Source organism: Corylus avellana, chromosome 1, assembly GCF_965113065.1.
Source record: "Corylus avellana chromosome 1, dhCorAvel1.hap1.2, whole genome shotgun sequence".
Classification (NCBI taxonomy): domain Eukaryota; kingdom Viridiplantae; phylum Streptophyta; class Magnoliopsida; order Fagales; family Betulaceae; genus Corylus; species Corylus avellana.
Window position 1 is genome coordinate 46,815,881 of NC_142490.1, and position 14,892 is coordinate 46,830,772.

Genomic DNA, 14,892 nt, shown 5'->3' on the forward strand with positions numbered 1-14,892 from the left:
TTTTCTAGGATCCTATTTGAAGTTGCATGTGGTTTGATAGGTCTGGAAGATAATCTAACCTATATTTGAGTTCATGATCCTCTCATAATTAAGAATCAATGTCATAAGAAGTCTTAGAGTTGTATATCATAGCTATTGACAGTGTTTTATAAGAATGACAATTACGTACGGTATGGTGGTTCATTCAATACATTGTATCCGTACCAATGCATTAATCTGAAGTTATCATTCCACGTGATTAAGATAGATCATAAGGATTGATGTATTACAATATTATTTCAGTACCAATTGCAAACATTAATTTATGATTTGCAAGGTTTAGGGTATAAGATCTTTTATAGGGTAACTTGATTACCCACGCCATAAACCATATTCAATGCATTTCATTGACCATTTACAAATTAGTAAGAGTTTAGGGCACCATTCCAAATAGATGTATATTGCAATTTACATTCTGCTAGGAAATGATAGGTAGTAGACTGAATTGATTGAGGTGGTAGACAAGCTTTCTTAATTTTCACTTTAACATCATTATAGATATCCCATTGCGTAGCAACATGTACGTACACATGTTGCTTTTAGAAAACAGTAGAGACTGAATGATTGCTTTTTTTTCTTCTTTTTTTTTTTTTCCAAAAAAGAGGAAAAGAAAAAAAAAAATGCTCATGAAACATGCCTAGATTTCACAATTAATTGACAGACAAAATTCAAATCATAAAAAATTGTCCTTTTTGGGATGAATGGAAACACCGACTAAGATGCCCCAGAAGAAGGTAAAAATATAAACACTAGGATCAGCTTAGCAATAATTGTACCTAACTTTTTTATTAGATTTTTTTATTTAAATAATAATAAAAATTAATTAATGTGATATAAAAAATAATTTTTTTTTTCTTTTAATTTTTGAGTCCAGTCCGATCTAATACGACCTTTTGCTAAACACAATCATCATAAGCTAGCGGAGTTGATCAATTAACAAACAAAAATATAATCATTCATGTACCTAATAATTGTATTTTGTATTTTTGGGAGGACAGGGATGAACATATACCCAATAATAATACTTTTTGGGGAGGGGGAAAGAATAATTTTACTATTTTTTTTTGGGAGGAGGGGGATGAACATGTACCTAGTACTTTTTGGGGAGGGGGAAAGAAGAAAGGAAACTCTCTACAATGGATTTTGCAGTGTTTTTCTTCAACTGTCTAAATTTAATTTTGAATTTTATATAAAAGAGTAAAATTAAATTTAAACTATTAAAAAAAATTACACCACTTTTTTTTAATTTTTTTTTTTTTTTTTATGGCACTTAAGCCAAATCTTTCTCAAATTGAATAGACTAAAAGAATAGGTTGATGGATGCATCCGCTTGTAACAGTTTAAGGTGCATAAAATTTTATGAAATTTGGACTATCTAATTCTAAGATTTAAATTCAAACAAGCCTAATTAGAAGGGATCGATCTGATCTTAGATATACAACAGTAAGTTTTACAATAATTGATGTAGCTAATAATTGTGCCTTTATCTTACTGCAGATATTCATATGCAAACGAGGTAAAACAATTCTAACAAACTGATCAAATTGCCATTTGATTGTCACAAGCTTAATTACATGATAATATAGTACTAGAAAATTTTAATTAGGTAGGTTAATTAGGTAATTAATGCCCAAGTCATCTTAGAAGTATATATCCCATAATACTTTCTTTGGTTGTTCAAAGGGCGATCTCTTTGACTCATTGCATTACCTTGATATATGGAGTTGGAAATCTCATAGGGTGACGCAGCACGGATAAACAAAATAAGGATAAAGGATTGCCGTCTCACCAGTCGGATAAATTTGGCATCTCACCAAGAACGTAGAGTCTCATCACATAAAAGTGAAATGAAGTGTTAGGGAGCTAAACAAATGAACCTAGAAAAAAATTTTAAACTGACGTACCAGACCGTGAATAGCAGACAAGGGAGAGGGAATTACATTTTTTTAATTTAAAAACTTTTGCCACGTCAGTTTGAAACGTTTTTTGGGTTCATTTATTTAGCTCTCTAACACTTTTCAAAAGAAAAATCACAACTCTCAAAGAACAAAATAACTATTTATTTCTCAACCATAGTCTCTCAAATAAAATTGAAACTTATGCCTAAATAGATTATACTCTAACTCTACTATGACTATTAGGCCAAGCCCATTATTAAATATGGACTTTTAAAATATAAATAAAATATTGAAAACAATTACAAAATATTACTAATTGTAAAGTTTAAATTAACATTCTTTCTCCGTTCTGCATCGTTGAGTCTTGTAATTAGTGGAGGGCGTAGTGGTCTTTTGTAAACAACAAGGGAGTAAATGGCTGGGAAGAACCTTCCTAATCAATTTGAGAGTGAACTTCAAAGTACTCGATAACGCGACATACAAAGGAAACTGTAAGAGTGCGAAGAAGGAGACAGGAAGGAATGCAGCAGTGTATATGAGCGTTCTAGTCAACCGCTTCCTCAAATGAATGATGAGCACGATTGTTGCAGCAAAAGCAAGCATGGTCACCGCCACTGAGAAGAAGAGGAAGGTGAAGCCGATTATGAGTTTCCGAGGAAGTGAGTGGCGGAAATCTTGGAGGTCAAAGGGTGAGGTGAGGATAGAAAGGAACATGACTACGGAAGTCAATGAGCTTGCAAGGGAGAGAACGTCCATGCAAGTGAAAATCAGGAAGAAAGTGTCGCAAAGGAGGATGGGAGTTCCAGTTTCCTGATCGGAACCTCCTGGCACGGTGTAGGCGGCAGCAAAGGCGACGGTGGCGATAAGGACCGCAACAGTAGAGCAAGACTCGGAGGTCCGCTTCAGCCATTCTTTTGCCTCCTTGAGATGTTTTTTATGGGTTCTTTCGAAGAACTCTTGGGCGGTCTCCTCCTTTTCCTTGCTGCAGTGCATTGCATAATGGGGGGGTATCATCTTCTCCACACGCTGCATAAAATTAAGTAGAAGGTTACATTCATGGTATTAACGTGTTTTGAATAGTAGTTTTTTTTTTTTGGGGAAATAAATATTTTAATGTACATTGTTAATTATAACGTATTGTGTTGATCATAAAAAAAATTAAGTTGCGAATATTTGAGTAATTCTAAAAGTTCAATTTTGTTGTGTTAATTACTTTAAAAATGAGATGACTTTTAAAATTTTCATTTTATCAAAATTTAATAATGATCAATCATAAATACAATAGTAATTTTAAGAGCCACATCATACTTGGAATGATACAAGAGGGACTTGTAGCATTACTCATATTAATGCTAGCAGAATATATGGACATTTTTTTTGGTCACATTTTATATAAACTTCAGCGTTTGTTATTTCCTTCATATCCGTTAGTACATAGTTGTCATTTGTTAGTAATTGTTATTTCATTACTATTATTAGACTAATGCTAGAAGTTTTTTTTTTTTGGTTTTTGTATTCTTTAAAAAATGATGTAACTTTTAAAATCACCATTAAATTTTTAATTGATCATTATTGAATTTTGATTTGATCAGGTATAAATAGTTTTCTTTATGTTGGTAGTTGAGTTGTAGTCCACCTTGAAGTTTGTTCTTTAAATACTGCATTACGTACTATGGATTAATAAAAGAAATCAATCAACAAAATTGTCACAGGTTATATTTTGCAAGAGTTGAGTGCACCTACCTCTAATTGTTTATAAGAGGTCTAGAATTCTTAGGTGCTTACCTTAAACCAACGCAACTCCTCTTGCAATTGGAAAGCAGGACCAGAGTTGCTACTTCTAGTGCAGTACTTGGTGATTCCAACATGGTGCAGAATGGTGTACCCTCTGTGATCAAATTGTCGGGCCAATCTGAAGCTTGGTATTTCCATCCTCTTTACAATGCGAAAGATTTCCAATTGACGGTACTGAATGGCCACATGCAATATGTTCTGCCCCATATCACTTACGTGCTCCACCGCCTGGGGATACACTTGAAGTATCTCCTTCACAATCTCTACTATTCCTTTGCTCGTTGCCAGAAGCAACGAAATGGGAGCTGGTGGTGTTGGATTAATGCTTGTTCCCTCTGATCCGATCGGAGCTGTTGTAGGCAACTCTTCTGGCCATGGCCAATATGGTTGCCCACCAGTACCAGCTTTTAGATCGAGACTTTCTTTATTCTTCTCTTTTTTGTCCTTCCCTTCTTCTTCATCAGTGCGAGATGCGGCCAGCTTCCCTATTGAGATCCTATCCTCGACTTCTATGGAATTATTTTCCAGCTCCCACGATAAATCTTTTACTATTAGAAACTTTGCCAGTTTGAGAGCTGATTCGTGTTTTCTCTTTTCTTTATGTATATTCTTCATCACCGGCCATCCTGTTTAAGTTCGAGGTCAGAGAGAGAGAGAGAGAGAGAGAGAGAGAGAGAGAGAGAGAGATCGTACCTTGACAACAAGTTGACTCCCAAATTGATGTGTTAATCTTTCTTAGCACTGCCAAATATATCTCTTATCAAACTTTTTTTCTAGTCCATCTCTTACTAAACTTAGATTAAAAAAAAAAAAAATTAATATACTAGGAAGTGAAAAGTACACACGAGTTTGTGCCAGAAAAATAGAAATGAGTTATTTTATAATCAGTGTTAAATTTTACAGATCTAATATATATATATATATATATATATATATATTTCACAAAGCTAATGTGACAAGATTTAGTAGTCATTGAATTGAATTAGCACTTATTACAAAAAATTTCAAAAAGCTAATGTACGTAGCAAGGACTAGACCTCGTCACAAAATATCAGACTAATAAATAAAAAATAATGGCTACTAAACCTTGTTACATCAATTTTGTGAAAAATATTGTAGGATGTTTGTGCCACATGTAACATTACTTAATGGTATATATATTGTCATAGGATGACTATAATGTCGCTTCATTTATGCATATTGTTAGATGTAACAAAATAAAATTTTAGTTTTATTTTAAATGACGTGACATCATATACATTATTAAATGTAAGAAAATAAAATATTGACCTTAAAATTACTCATCTCTATTTTAGAGAAACGGAAGATCATATTTTGTGAGGACAAACGGAATGTAACTGAGTGCTTAATTTGTGTACCCGAAATAAGTTTACGTCCTACGTAGTAGAAGCACTGCACACAAACGTTGTAGTTTGGAGGCTGCTTGAGGCCTTGATCAGATTCATGAGTACTGTCTCTTCGGTTGCTCTCTTCTTCCTTCTTAGTGTCCTCATGACTAGGAACGCCTGGATAACAGCAAATGAAATTATATAATGCATCTTAAAGGTGCAACGAAGACTACTTAGATATGATGGGTGAACATATTCGATTGCCTCACCAAATGATTAAAATAATATAGTAATATTGTCATACAACTGAAATAATATAATAGTAAAAATTAATCTTTAATTATTATTATTTTTTATATTGATCTAATAACTGATTTTCACTGTCGCATCGTCAAGTTATATGGCAGTATGATCAGTCTACTAAATAGCATTACTCACATATAATTACGAGCAACGCTGGATACTACACAAACATTTCACAAATATCATACAAAGCTTGCTTATGTGGCATACTCTAGCTAATACTAGACCTTGCCACGTCAATTTTGTGAGATGTTTGTACGTTGTATATAACATTACTCCAAATATAATTATAAACAAGAGGACAATCGTTGACCATTGCAAAAACAGTACTTAAAATTATAGGATACTAAATAAATTTGTTTCTGGACCAAACAAAAACTATGGCATGGGTGAAATGAAGGATCATCCAATTTATGGCTCAAATTTTAGGTGACATGTCATTTAAATATGGAATCACATCATTTAAATGACGGGACAAAATATATATATACCATTAATTAAATTTGTAAAAATTTAATCTAAACTATGAAATGGATCCTCTCCATTGCACTCTTGAAATTCACTTTAAACTTTTTATAATATTAAGATATGGGCAATTGCAAAATTTGTAGATTTGATCATTTTAGATGCTTTGGGTGAGGCTTTTGATATACATACTTATGCACCATCTTAACCTAGAAGCTTAAACCAATAAATTGATTTTTAATTTTATTATTATTATTATTTTTTGGCATGAATGAAAAAATTTGTAACCACTAAGAACCCATTACATGTACACCAGCAAGTAGCTGCATGGACAGCCAAAACAAAACCAGGCTACAACAGTTTTAAACCAATTATATTTATTATGTATATCAATCTCTCACTCTTTCTACTATTTATCATGAGAGAACCAAAACTCACATTTCCACCTACAAAAAAACTTTTTTTTACCTACAAAAACAAGTGTACTAGAGTTGAAGGAAGGATCATACAATAATAAATGAATTTCTTGAAAAGTCCACATTTCCAGCCACTCTTGAATGCTGATGGATTGCTTGAGATGAGCTGAAGTCCTATCATCCCATCTTGATCTTGCGCATCAATTAGATCTGGATACCTTTTAGCTATTTTCAGTGCAAGATCTGTTTTTGAAGTTGAAACAGGAAAGAAGTAGTATATATGTTAATTAAGCATAGGAAAAGACCATGGATAAGATTATGTTAATTGCAGGAAGATATCAAGCATTTTGTTTAAATAGAATTGATTAAACGGATGCTTACCAAAGAACTCAGCAAGAATTGTCATGTGAAGTATGGTTGTTCCATCTGTCCTTTTAAAATACTGAAACATGTTCTCCCTGGGTTCTTTTCCGTGGTCCAGTTTTTCTGCTAGAGCCCAGAACGTGTCAGCCTGGCCATAATGGGCTGCTCTGAAAAGAGGTGTTTCCCCACGGTTGTTAGGCATAACCAGCAATTCTGGAGCTGATTCGTACAATTCCATCGCAATGCGCTTCATGTTGGTCGCCGCAGCCTCATGGAGGACGTTGTCCCCCAGCGCATTTTGCTTTCTCAGTACGAGCCGTTCTGGTTCTTTACAATATTTCTTCAGGATTTCTCTCGCGATGCTCTCGTTTTTCATGCAGATTGCCGTGTGGAGGATGTTATCGCCGCGTGGTGTTACGGTCCCAGAAAGATCTGTTATTCTTGAACATAGAGCTGTTGCTTTCGCCATCTCCTTCGCCAAAATGCTTTTATAAAGCTCCTTGATCAACTCGGGAGTTTTTTGCTCTTGCGCCATGAGAGAGTGAGAGAGAGAGAGATAAACACAGAGAATTCCTGAGTTTGGCCGCATGCAAGGAATATATAGTTCGATCCACCGCCTGCTGGATAGCTGGGACAGCATTATTAATCTAGGTGTTACTTTTCCTTTTGAAAGCATCAAGCAAAGAATTTTCTTTTTCTTTTTCTTTTTCAGAATCTCAATTTTGATTCATTTTAGGGCATCGGACTAAAATACACATACTCGGACAATTTCTTCATCTTTAATTTCTGTCTAGTACATACAATCATCTTTTGCTTTGTGCTTTATAATTTTTTTGGAAAACTTCACTAAGGCCCCCTGAACTTTCGGCCGATTTTGCAGACCCCCCTGAACTTAAAAAACTTTCATTTTGGACTATTAAACTTCCATTTTCTCTCACTTTGGACCCCTCCGTCAGTTTTCAACGTTAGATTTAACGGTTGACTTTTTTATACCCATTATACCCCTCGTTAAAACTACACCGTTTTGGATCCCTAAAAATTACAACTCACTCAGTCCAAAACGACGTCGTTTTGGGCATTAATTTTTTTTTTTTTTTTTTTAAAAAAAAAGCAAAATATTTTTTTTTTAAAAAAAAGAAAAGAAAAAATGAGTAATATCGGGGTGGCTCTAGCCACCCCTTGGCCAAAATGGGGTGGTCCGGCCACCCCATTTTGGCCAAGCCCGATCCTTCTCCCCCATTTTTTTTTTTTTTTTTATCTTTACTTTTTTTTAAAAAAAAAAAAAAAAAAAAAAATTTAATGCCCAAAACGACACCGTTTTGGGCTGGGGTGGGGTGCTGTAGTTTTGGGCATTTTCGAAATTTCAAGTGGGCTGGGTAGGGGTGTAATGGGCATTTAACATTGAAAACTAACAGATGGATCTAAAGTAAGAGAAAATGGAAGTTAAGTTTAAGGGTCCAAAATGAGAGTTTTTGAAGTTCAGGGGGAGTCTGCAAAATCGGCTGGAAGTTCAGAGGGCCTTAGTGAAGTTTCCCCTAATTTTTTTTTTTAGAAAAATACACATACTCCACTTGAACTAACATTCAATTTGCAATGTTCTTCTTCTAAACTATTAAAAAATTTCAATGTACCCCTTTTATCATGCAAAAAGACAAAAAAATGATCCTAAAAATTTTTAATATGACAAAAATACATCTATAAATTCAAAAACTATAAACTAATTAAATTTTTGCAGAAAAATTCAAAACTTTGGGATTCAACTAGATTTTTGCAGAAAATATTTTATGATTTTGCGAGCCACTACTTTGCACTCCTTGTAGGACTCAAACAGTGGGAATCTCTCACAAATATATGGTTGCAGGTATAATTGTTGGGAAAATTGATAATTAATTGGCAATCAATTTCCTACTAGACATTTATGCAAAAGACAAGTTTGGAAAGAAAACACATGAGAACACACCAATCACACACTTACACAAAGAGTTTACGTGGTTTGGCAATATGCCTACGTCCACGTGGCGTGATCCAGTCTCTTTCTTTACTATTGAGAAATATTGAGTACAATGGTACAAGTCTGAACAGCTCAAGTTTAATATCCCAAACCTAAGCCCTTAATCCCTTATACACCCCCACTCAACTGTCCCTCGCAAATACCCCGTAAAGAAAAACTCTCACCACTTTGTAAATGCCACAAAGTGCTCTCACCAATTTAGATTTTCCGGATGATCTCAACCAAGGACTACATCTCCTTTTATAGAGGCTTAATCATGAAAAATATGAGAACAATTTTAATTCAATTGCTACTAGAAAAACGAAACCATCATGAATACAAAATCTTTTCCATGATGAAGATAAACATTGCGGCCCACATATTTACCCACACAGGTTTTCTCCAAAAATCTAATTCCAAGTTGTTCTTGAACTCCTTTTAAAACTAACCTTATCCTCTTATAGATAAATAGGATTTGAGCCCACCAACTTAAATATTGATATTTTTCAGCAATTATCTTCACACTTGTTGACAATTTGAGCCATTATCAACAATAATTATATAATAACAGAGAAAACAAGATTGGAGAAGGAAGAAGTGTATGGAGAGAGATGAAATGAGAGACAAGATTTGATATGTGTAGAAACTGATAAATGCAATCATTTACACGAATACAACTGTCAAATAGAATGTAACTATAAATGTAAACTAACTACTTAACTATCGAACTTAATTACCACTTACCAGCTTAACTAAAGGGTAAACCAGCCAGCTCACTCGCTAATTACAATCCCCACCTAAAAAAGACTTGAATGTCTCTAATTCTTCTTTCCCGTTTTCATTTCAGAAACATTTTAGTAATTCATTAGGGTAGAGTGTGAGCCTGGGCCGATCGAAATCCGTTAACACATTAAAATAGCAGCTTACTTAGAAGTGAAAATTTGTATTCACATGTCGGGTGCAGGTTGTATCAAAGCATGAGTATAAGATACGGCCTATTTAATTAAACCAGTCACAATTCTTAATGCAGCGTGACTTAATGGCCTCCGACCACACCGAAGATTTAATCTCTCTCTCAAGGTCCTCAGCCAAAAGCAATATTATTTGGGTCAATCCCTTCACAGCTTCGGCAACATTCCTACACGCAACGTAGGCTTTTCTTTCTCTGTAAGACATCAGCGTGGCTTTTTTTTTTATTTATTATTATTATTATTATTTAACTGACGTGGCAGTGCTACATTAGTGTGCAAGCATCTCTTTGTACCTCTAGCGTTTCCCAAGAAAAAAATGGAGCATAAAACTTTTTCTTTATGGTTGTAATGCTTACCTTTGCTACTCAAGTAAGCAAAGTAGATACCATTAACTTTCTTCAAATCTTGAGAATTCTATGGAACAAAGCATGCATGATTGCTCTCATAGCTTGAGAGAGTGAGAGAGAGGGAGATGAAGGTTGAGAGAATGTCGCAGAAGGGTCTTGCAAGAATGTCGCAGAAGGGTCTTGCAAGAATGTCGGAGCAGTATCAAGCAGCCAATGAGAAAAAATGGGAAAAGTTGGAGGATTTCTGCGCAGAAACTGGAACCGCGGGTTTTCCTATTACAATCGCCGGGGACACTGCACTGCATATCGCAGTGCACAGTGGAAGCGTGGAATTGGTCGGTAAGTTGCTAGAAATTACAACGTTTCGGGTGACAAATAATCGTGGAGATACAGTACTCCATGAGGCGGCTGGAATTGGAAGCATCTGCATAGCAAAACTCTTATTGGAAAAAGACAAAGAGCTAATTGATGTTAAAAATAAGAGCGGTGAAACTCCTTTGTTTAGGGCCGCTGCATTTGGTAAGACAGAAATGGTCCATTTTTTAGCTCAGAAAGCTATGGAACGTGGCACCATGAAGAATCACATCAGGAGAGGCGGGAGCTCCATTCTTCATATAGCTGTCCTCAGCAGATACTTTGGTAGACTCTCTGTCTCTCTTTCATTTAAAGTCCAACAATAGAATCAAGTTTCTTAATCTCAAAATTCTCTCTTATCTCTCTCTCTCTCTCCATTACAGATACAGCTTGGAAGTTACTGAAAATCGATGATTCGCTTCAATCTCTGAGGGATCAAAGTGGCATGACATGTCTTCAGCTGCTAGCTAACATGCCATCTGCTTTCAAGAGTGGATTCCCTATGAACAAAACGGAGTGGCTTATCTATCATTGTATGTTATCTGACAACATATATATGTTACTAGACTCAACAATTAATTTGCATATCATGTTACCGTTAACTCCGGCTACTTATCTCAAAAACTTAAGGTAATAAGAGTATATAAATTTAATAATTTAATTAATATTTTAACACTTTTTTAATATATAAGCTCAAACTCCATTTAAATATGTGAGACATAGCACTTGAAATATTTAATTTAAATTGAAAATAAATTGATAGTCATGTTCGAATTAGGACCTGTCTTTAATACATTCTTTTGACATAGACCCCATAACGTAGGATTAACTGAACTTGTATTTTCAAAGCAGGCCTTCCAAATGATGAAACTCTGATTAGTTCAACTCAAAGAGAAGATCTGGAGGTTGGCTGTGGCAGGAGCACCCGCCAACTCAACTACTGGAATGGCAGTACTAGAGGTAATGTTGGATACTAGGGAAACTTTGCTCCTAGTATGCTTTCAGTCATAAATATCTTCCAACTCTTTTTGACCTTATAAAAGAGTTAGGAAATTGCTAGTCACATCTACTCTATAGTCAAAAGAATTAGTCGAAACTTTGTTAGGAATTACGTCACACTTTAGTGCTTCAACGTCACATGGCATTATTAGATTGGTTTTGATACGATTTTTTCACGACCTAAGAAAACACTACCTACACCTACACTATATTCCCCAAAAGAAACTAGTTATCATTAGAGTTTCTTCAAATTAAATGACTTATAAAAACTAATTCTACCTAATACACAATTAAGTGAGATTTAGCACTCATGCAATGCCTTCACAATCTGCTCATCAAATATCGGATTTAATACATCTCCATGACAATATACTTGGACTATCATGATTGTTGTAAAAAGAAGATTTTCAAATCAAAATTATGTTTAATTAGTGTAAAAAAAAAAAAAAAGGAAAAATTATGTTTAATATTTTTCCTCACTATACTAGATAGTTTATCTTCAATGAAACACAGACTATCTGACACAGCAATACCGTTCTGAATTGATTTTCATTTATTTCAATTAGAGCACTACATTAAACTAATTCTGCTCCTCTTCTAGATAATATTTTTAAATTTCTCTAATCATGTAAGTTACAGTATTTGCAGCCATTTCAAGTATATATTCTGCTCTTTGGAGGTGCATAGCTAAAGGTACATTCTCTAATATTGCCACTCACAGTAGTGGACATCAAAACTTCCACCCCAGCATAAATGAAAAAATTAAAATGCTAACCACCATTAATTGTCAATCAACATATAATAATTTGGTGGCAATGTGATGACGATAAGTCAATATTAAATCTATATTTGCTTTTGCCAAAGTGGTTTGCAAGTATTGATGATTAGATAGGGATCGGGACATGCATGTAATGAGCCTCATGTAAGGGGGTGCCCAGATAGGTGTTAGGTAATCTGAATTTCACTTGCTTGGTCTGCCCAAGTATCTATCTTAACAGGTAGGGTTTGAGTGTCCTCTCACACCATTACATCACTAACAACCGCTTCTCTTATTTTTATTAAAAAAAAAAAAAAAAAATTCCAACTATTTTTTGTTTTTCTATTCAAATAAACTCTGCAATAACTTTCCTCATTGTTTCCTTAAAATATTTAAATATTTTTGAAATATTCTTTCAAATAAATGCTAAAGGAAAAAGAGAAAAAAAGGGAGAAGAGATAAAGCATTTTTTATATTATAATAATGTTAAGGGAACACCAAAAGAGTCTGTCTAAAGGTTTTTTAAGAGTTTTCCTAAGGAAAAAAAGAGATCTGGTTCTAGCTAGTGCTCTTAAACAGTATCAGAATGGGACATTTGATTCTTGCGGAAAGCTAATGAAAAATCTTATGTTGCTGTCGGTCATGGGATGTCAAAAGGATTCCCGTCCATTAAGAAACTGTGGAACATAAAAAAGCAGCACAGGAAAGCTGTAAAGCTTGCTGAACATCTAGCGCCAAATGAGTACAAGACATGCACGGGTACAGACCCTGGGGAGAGACCTCCAGATATCTCTTCGATTCGTAAGGACACGGATGATAAAGACGAAAGAACAGAAAAACCGGAGGACGTGCTTCCACTCACTACCTCAAGTTCTGAGTCTCCACTACTTTCAGCTGCAAGAAATGGGATCATAGAGATTGTAGATGTCATTCTGAGACTCTATCCTGAGTCAATTGAGGTCATAAATGGGAAAGATGAGAACATATTTCATCTTGTTGTCAGATATCGAAGGAAAAAAATCTTTGATCTTCTCCAAACTTGGCCCAATCCGACGACATCAAGGCTTAGGAGGATGTTCAACTGCGATGGTGACAGCATTTTGCATCAAGCTGCTTACTTGAGAGTGCGTCAGCTGAAGGACAGGCCTGGGGAAGCCCTTCGCATGCAGTCAGAGATGCAATGGTTTGAGGTCCTTATTTTGCTTTCACTACTCCTTTTTACAATTTTTATTTATTTTCCTTCCATCAATCATCAACTATTTGATTTGGAAACCTGGGAAAGAAAAGGGAGTTGGACCAAAATCTCAAAGAATAGGAGTACTCGCACGTTAAAGAAAGCGTACATTTTTTTTTTTTTTTTATTAATTAATCATAATTTGTCATCACATGAGTACAAAAAAAAACATTTAAATAGACTTGACACAAATCCTGACCATAAATTGATCGGCTTTCGGGCCTATTATTGAATTATAAAATAATACAACTCTTAAAAATAACCCTAATTAACCCTATTTTGTCTGAATTTGGCACAAGCACATTATTTAATTACAAAATAATAAGGTTCAATACTAAGAAACTAATTATTAAAACTATTAATGTATCGATCAGAAAGTCTTGATGGTAAATGCTGAAGCTGAAAAGAAAGTGAAATTTATTCATTATTTCTAGTACTGTACGTATTTGATCTAACAAGTCTCCTTAATTGCTCATAATTTCTTCAGGGGGCATAAGTTGAAAAATGTAGGGCGAAGTTTTTGACAGCATGGCCTTTTGAATAAGAATCTAAATAGTTAATTTCTATGAAAATGCAGCGAGTTCGGAAAATTGTTCCTCCACATTTCATCAACCACCGAAATAAGAAACAACAAACTGCTGACGAATTGTTCACCAGCCAACATAAGAAACTGATGAAGGAAGGCCAAAAATGGATAGATCAAACAACAAAGGCATGCACTATAGTTGCTGTCCTAATAGCCACCGTCGCTTATACCTGTGCCTACACCACCCCGGGCGGTTCCAACTCAAAAACAGGCCATCCATTGCTCCTCAAGGAAACTCCATTTCGCACTTTCACAACCTCGGACACGTTATCGCTCTGCTTCTCCCTGACATCTGTGGTCTTGTTCCTCTCCATCATGACATCAAAAATGGACCAAGAGGATTTCAGGAGATCTCTTCCGTTGAGGCTAGTGTTGGGACTAACTACATTGTTCCTTGCCGTGGCGTCTATGATGGTTGCTTTTGCTGCTACGCTTGTGCTTATTGTTGGGAAGAGGCTACATTCGGCTGCCACTCCAGTTTACACAGTCGCTTGTTGTCCAGTCGCTCTCTTTCTTGTGCTTGAATTCCCTCTCTATCTCAATATTGCTTGGTATACGGTGAGGGATATGCGGGAGAGTTTCATCGACTCTCTTCCTTTTGGGCAACATAAGGAGGATAAAAATTAGCACTTAAGTGGTTGTTTAGTTATGCCTACAATGTATTTAATTTTTCCCCCCCTTTTTTGTTTGCCAGTGTGCATTTTAATTCCTTTTGTTGTTCTAACTATGTCCGAAGTGTTTGTTCCTAATACTTTTAGGAAAATGTTTATGTATTACAATGAGAAATGCTACAATTACGACCACTTACACAAACAAAGCTGATGGATTATTTTAAGGATCATTAATTAAAGTGATTTGGCTGAGAATTTTATTGATTCATTTCCTATCGACTTAAAATTTTAGAATAAGTGATGATATAATATATTTTTTTAGTGTACTCAGTATTATTTCAAGGGTCATCTTGTTAGAAATGAAAAATGATAAATGCACAAGTGACCGTCTTCTCTCTACAATTGTTAGGTTGAGA

The 14,892-nt window shown here is 35.0% G+C and overlaps 3 protein-coding genes across 3 annotated transcripts; 2 read left to right on the forward strand and 1 right to left on the reverse strand.

The window, feature by feature from the left end:
• Positions 1-2,267: 2,267 nt before the first annotated feature.
• LOC132170157 (uncharacterized) lies at positions 2,268-7,162 on the reverse strand. Its single transcript, XM_088515903.1, has 5 exons — positions 6,646-7,162; positions 6,358-6,507; positions 5,111-5,257; positions 3,723-4,357; positions 2,268-2,963 (listed from the first exon to the last, which is right to left on the reverse strand). The coding sequence occupies exons 1-5, from the start codon at positions 7,160-7,162 to the stop codon at positions 2,268-2,270; spliced, it is 2,145 nt and encodes a 714-aa protein (XP_088372029.1).
• Positions 7,163-10,117: 2,955 nt separating this feature from the next.
• Positions 10,118-11,266, forward strand: LOC132171523 (uncharacterized). The gene is made up of 3 exons (XM_088515906.1): positions 10,118-10,574; positions 10,673-10,822; positions 11,142-11,266. The coding sequence occupies exons 1-3, from the start codon at positions 10,124-10,126 to the stop codon at positions 11,264-11,266; spliced, it is 726 nt and encodes a 241-aa protein (XP_088372032.1). The 5' UTR covers positions 10,118-10,123.
• Positions 11,267-12,692: 1,426 nt separating this feature from the next.
• LOC148589959 (uncharacterized) lies at positions 12,693-14,531 on the forward strand. Its single transcript, XM_088515908.1, has 2 exons — positions 12,693-13,235; positions 13,857-14,531. The coding sequence occupies exons 1-2, from the start codon at positions 12,693-12,695 to the stop codon at positions 14,490-14,492; spliced, it is 1,179 nt and encodes a 392-aa protein (XP_088372034.1). The 3' UTR covers positions 14,493-14,531.
• The last annotated feature ends 361 nt before the right edge of the window (positions 14,532-14,892 follow it).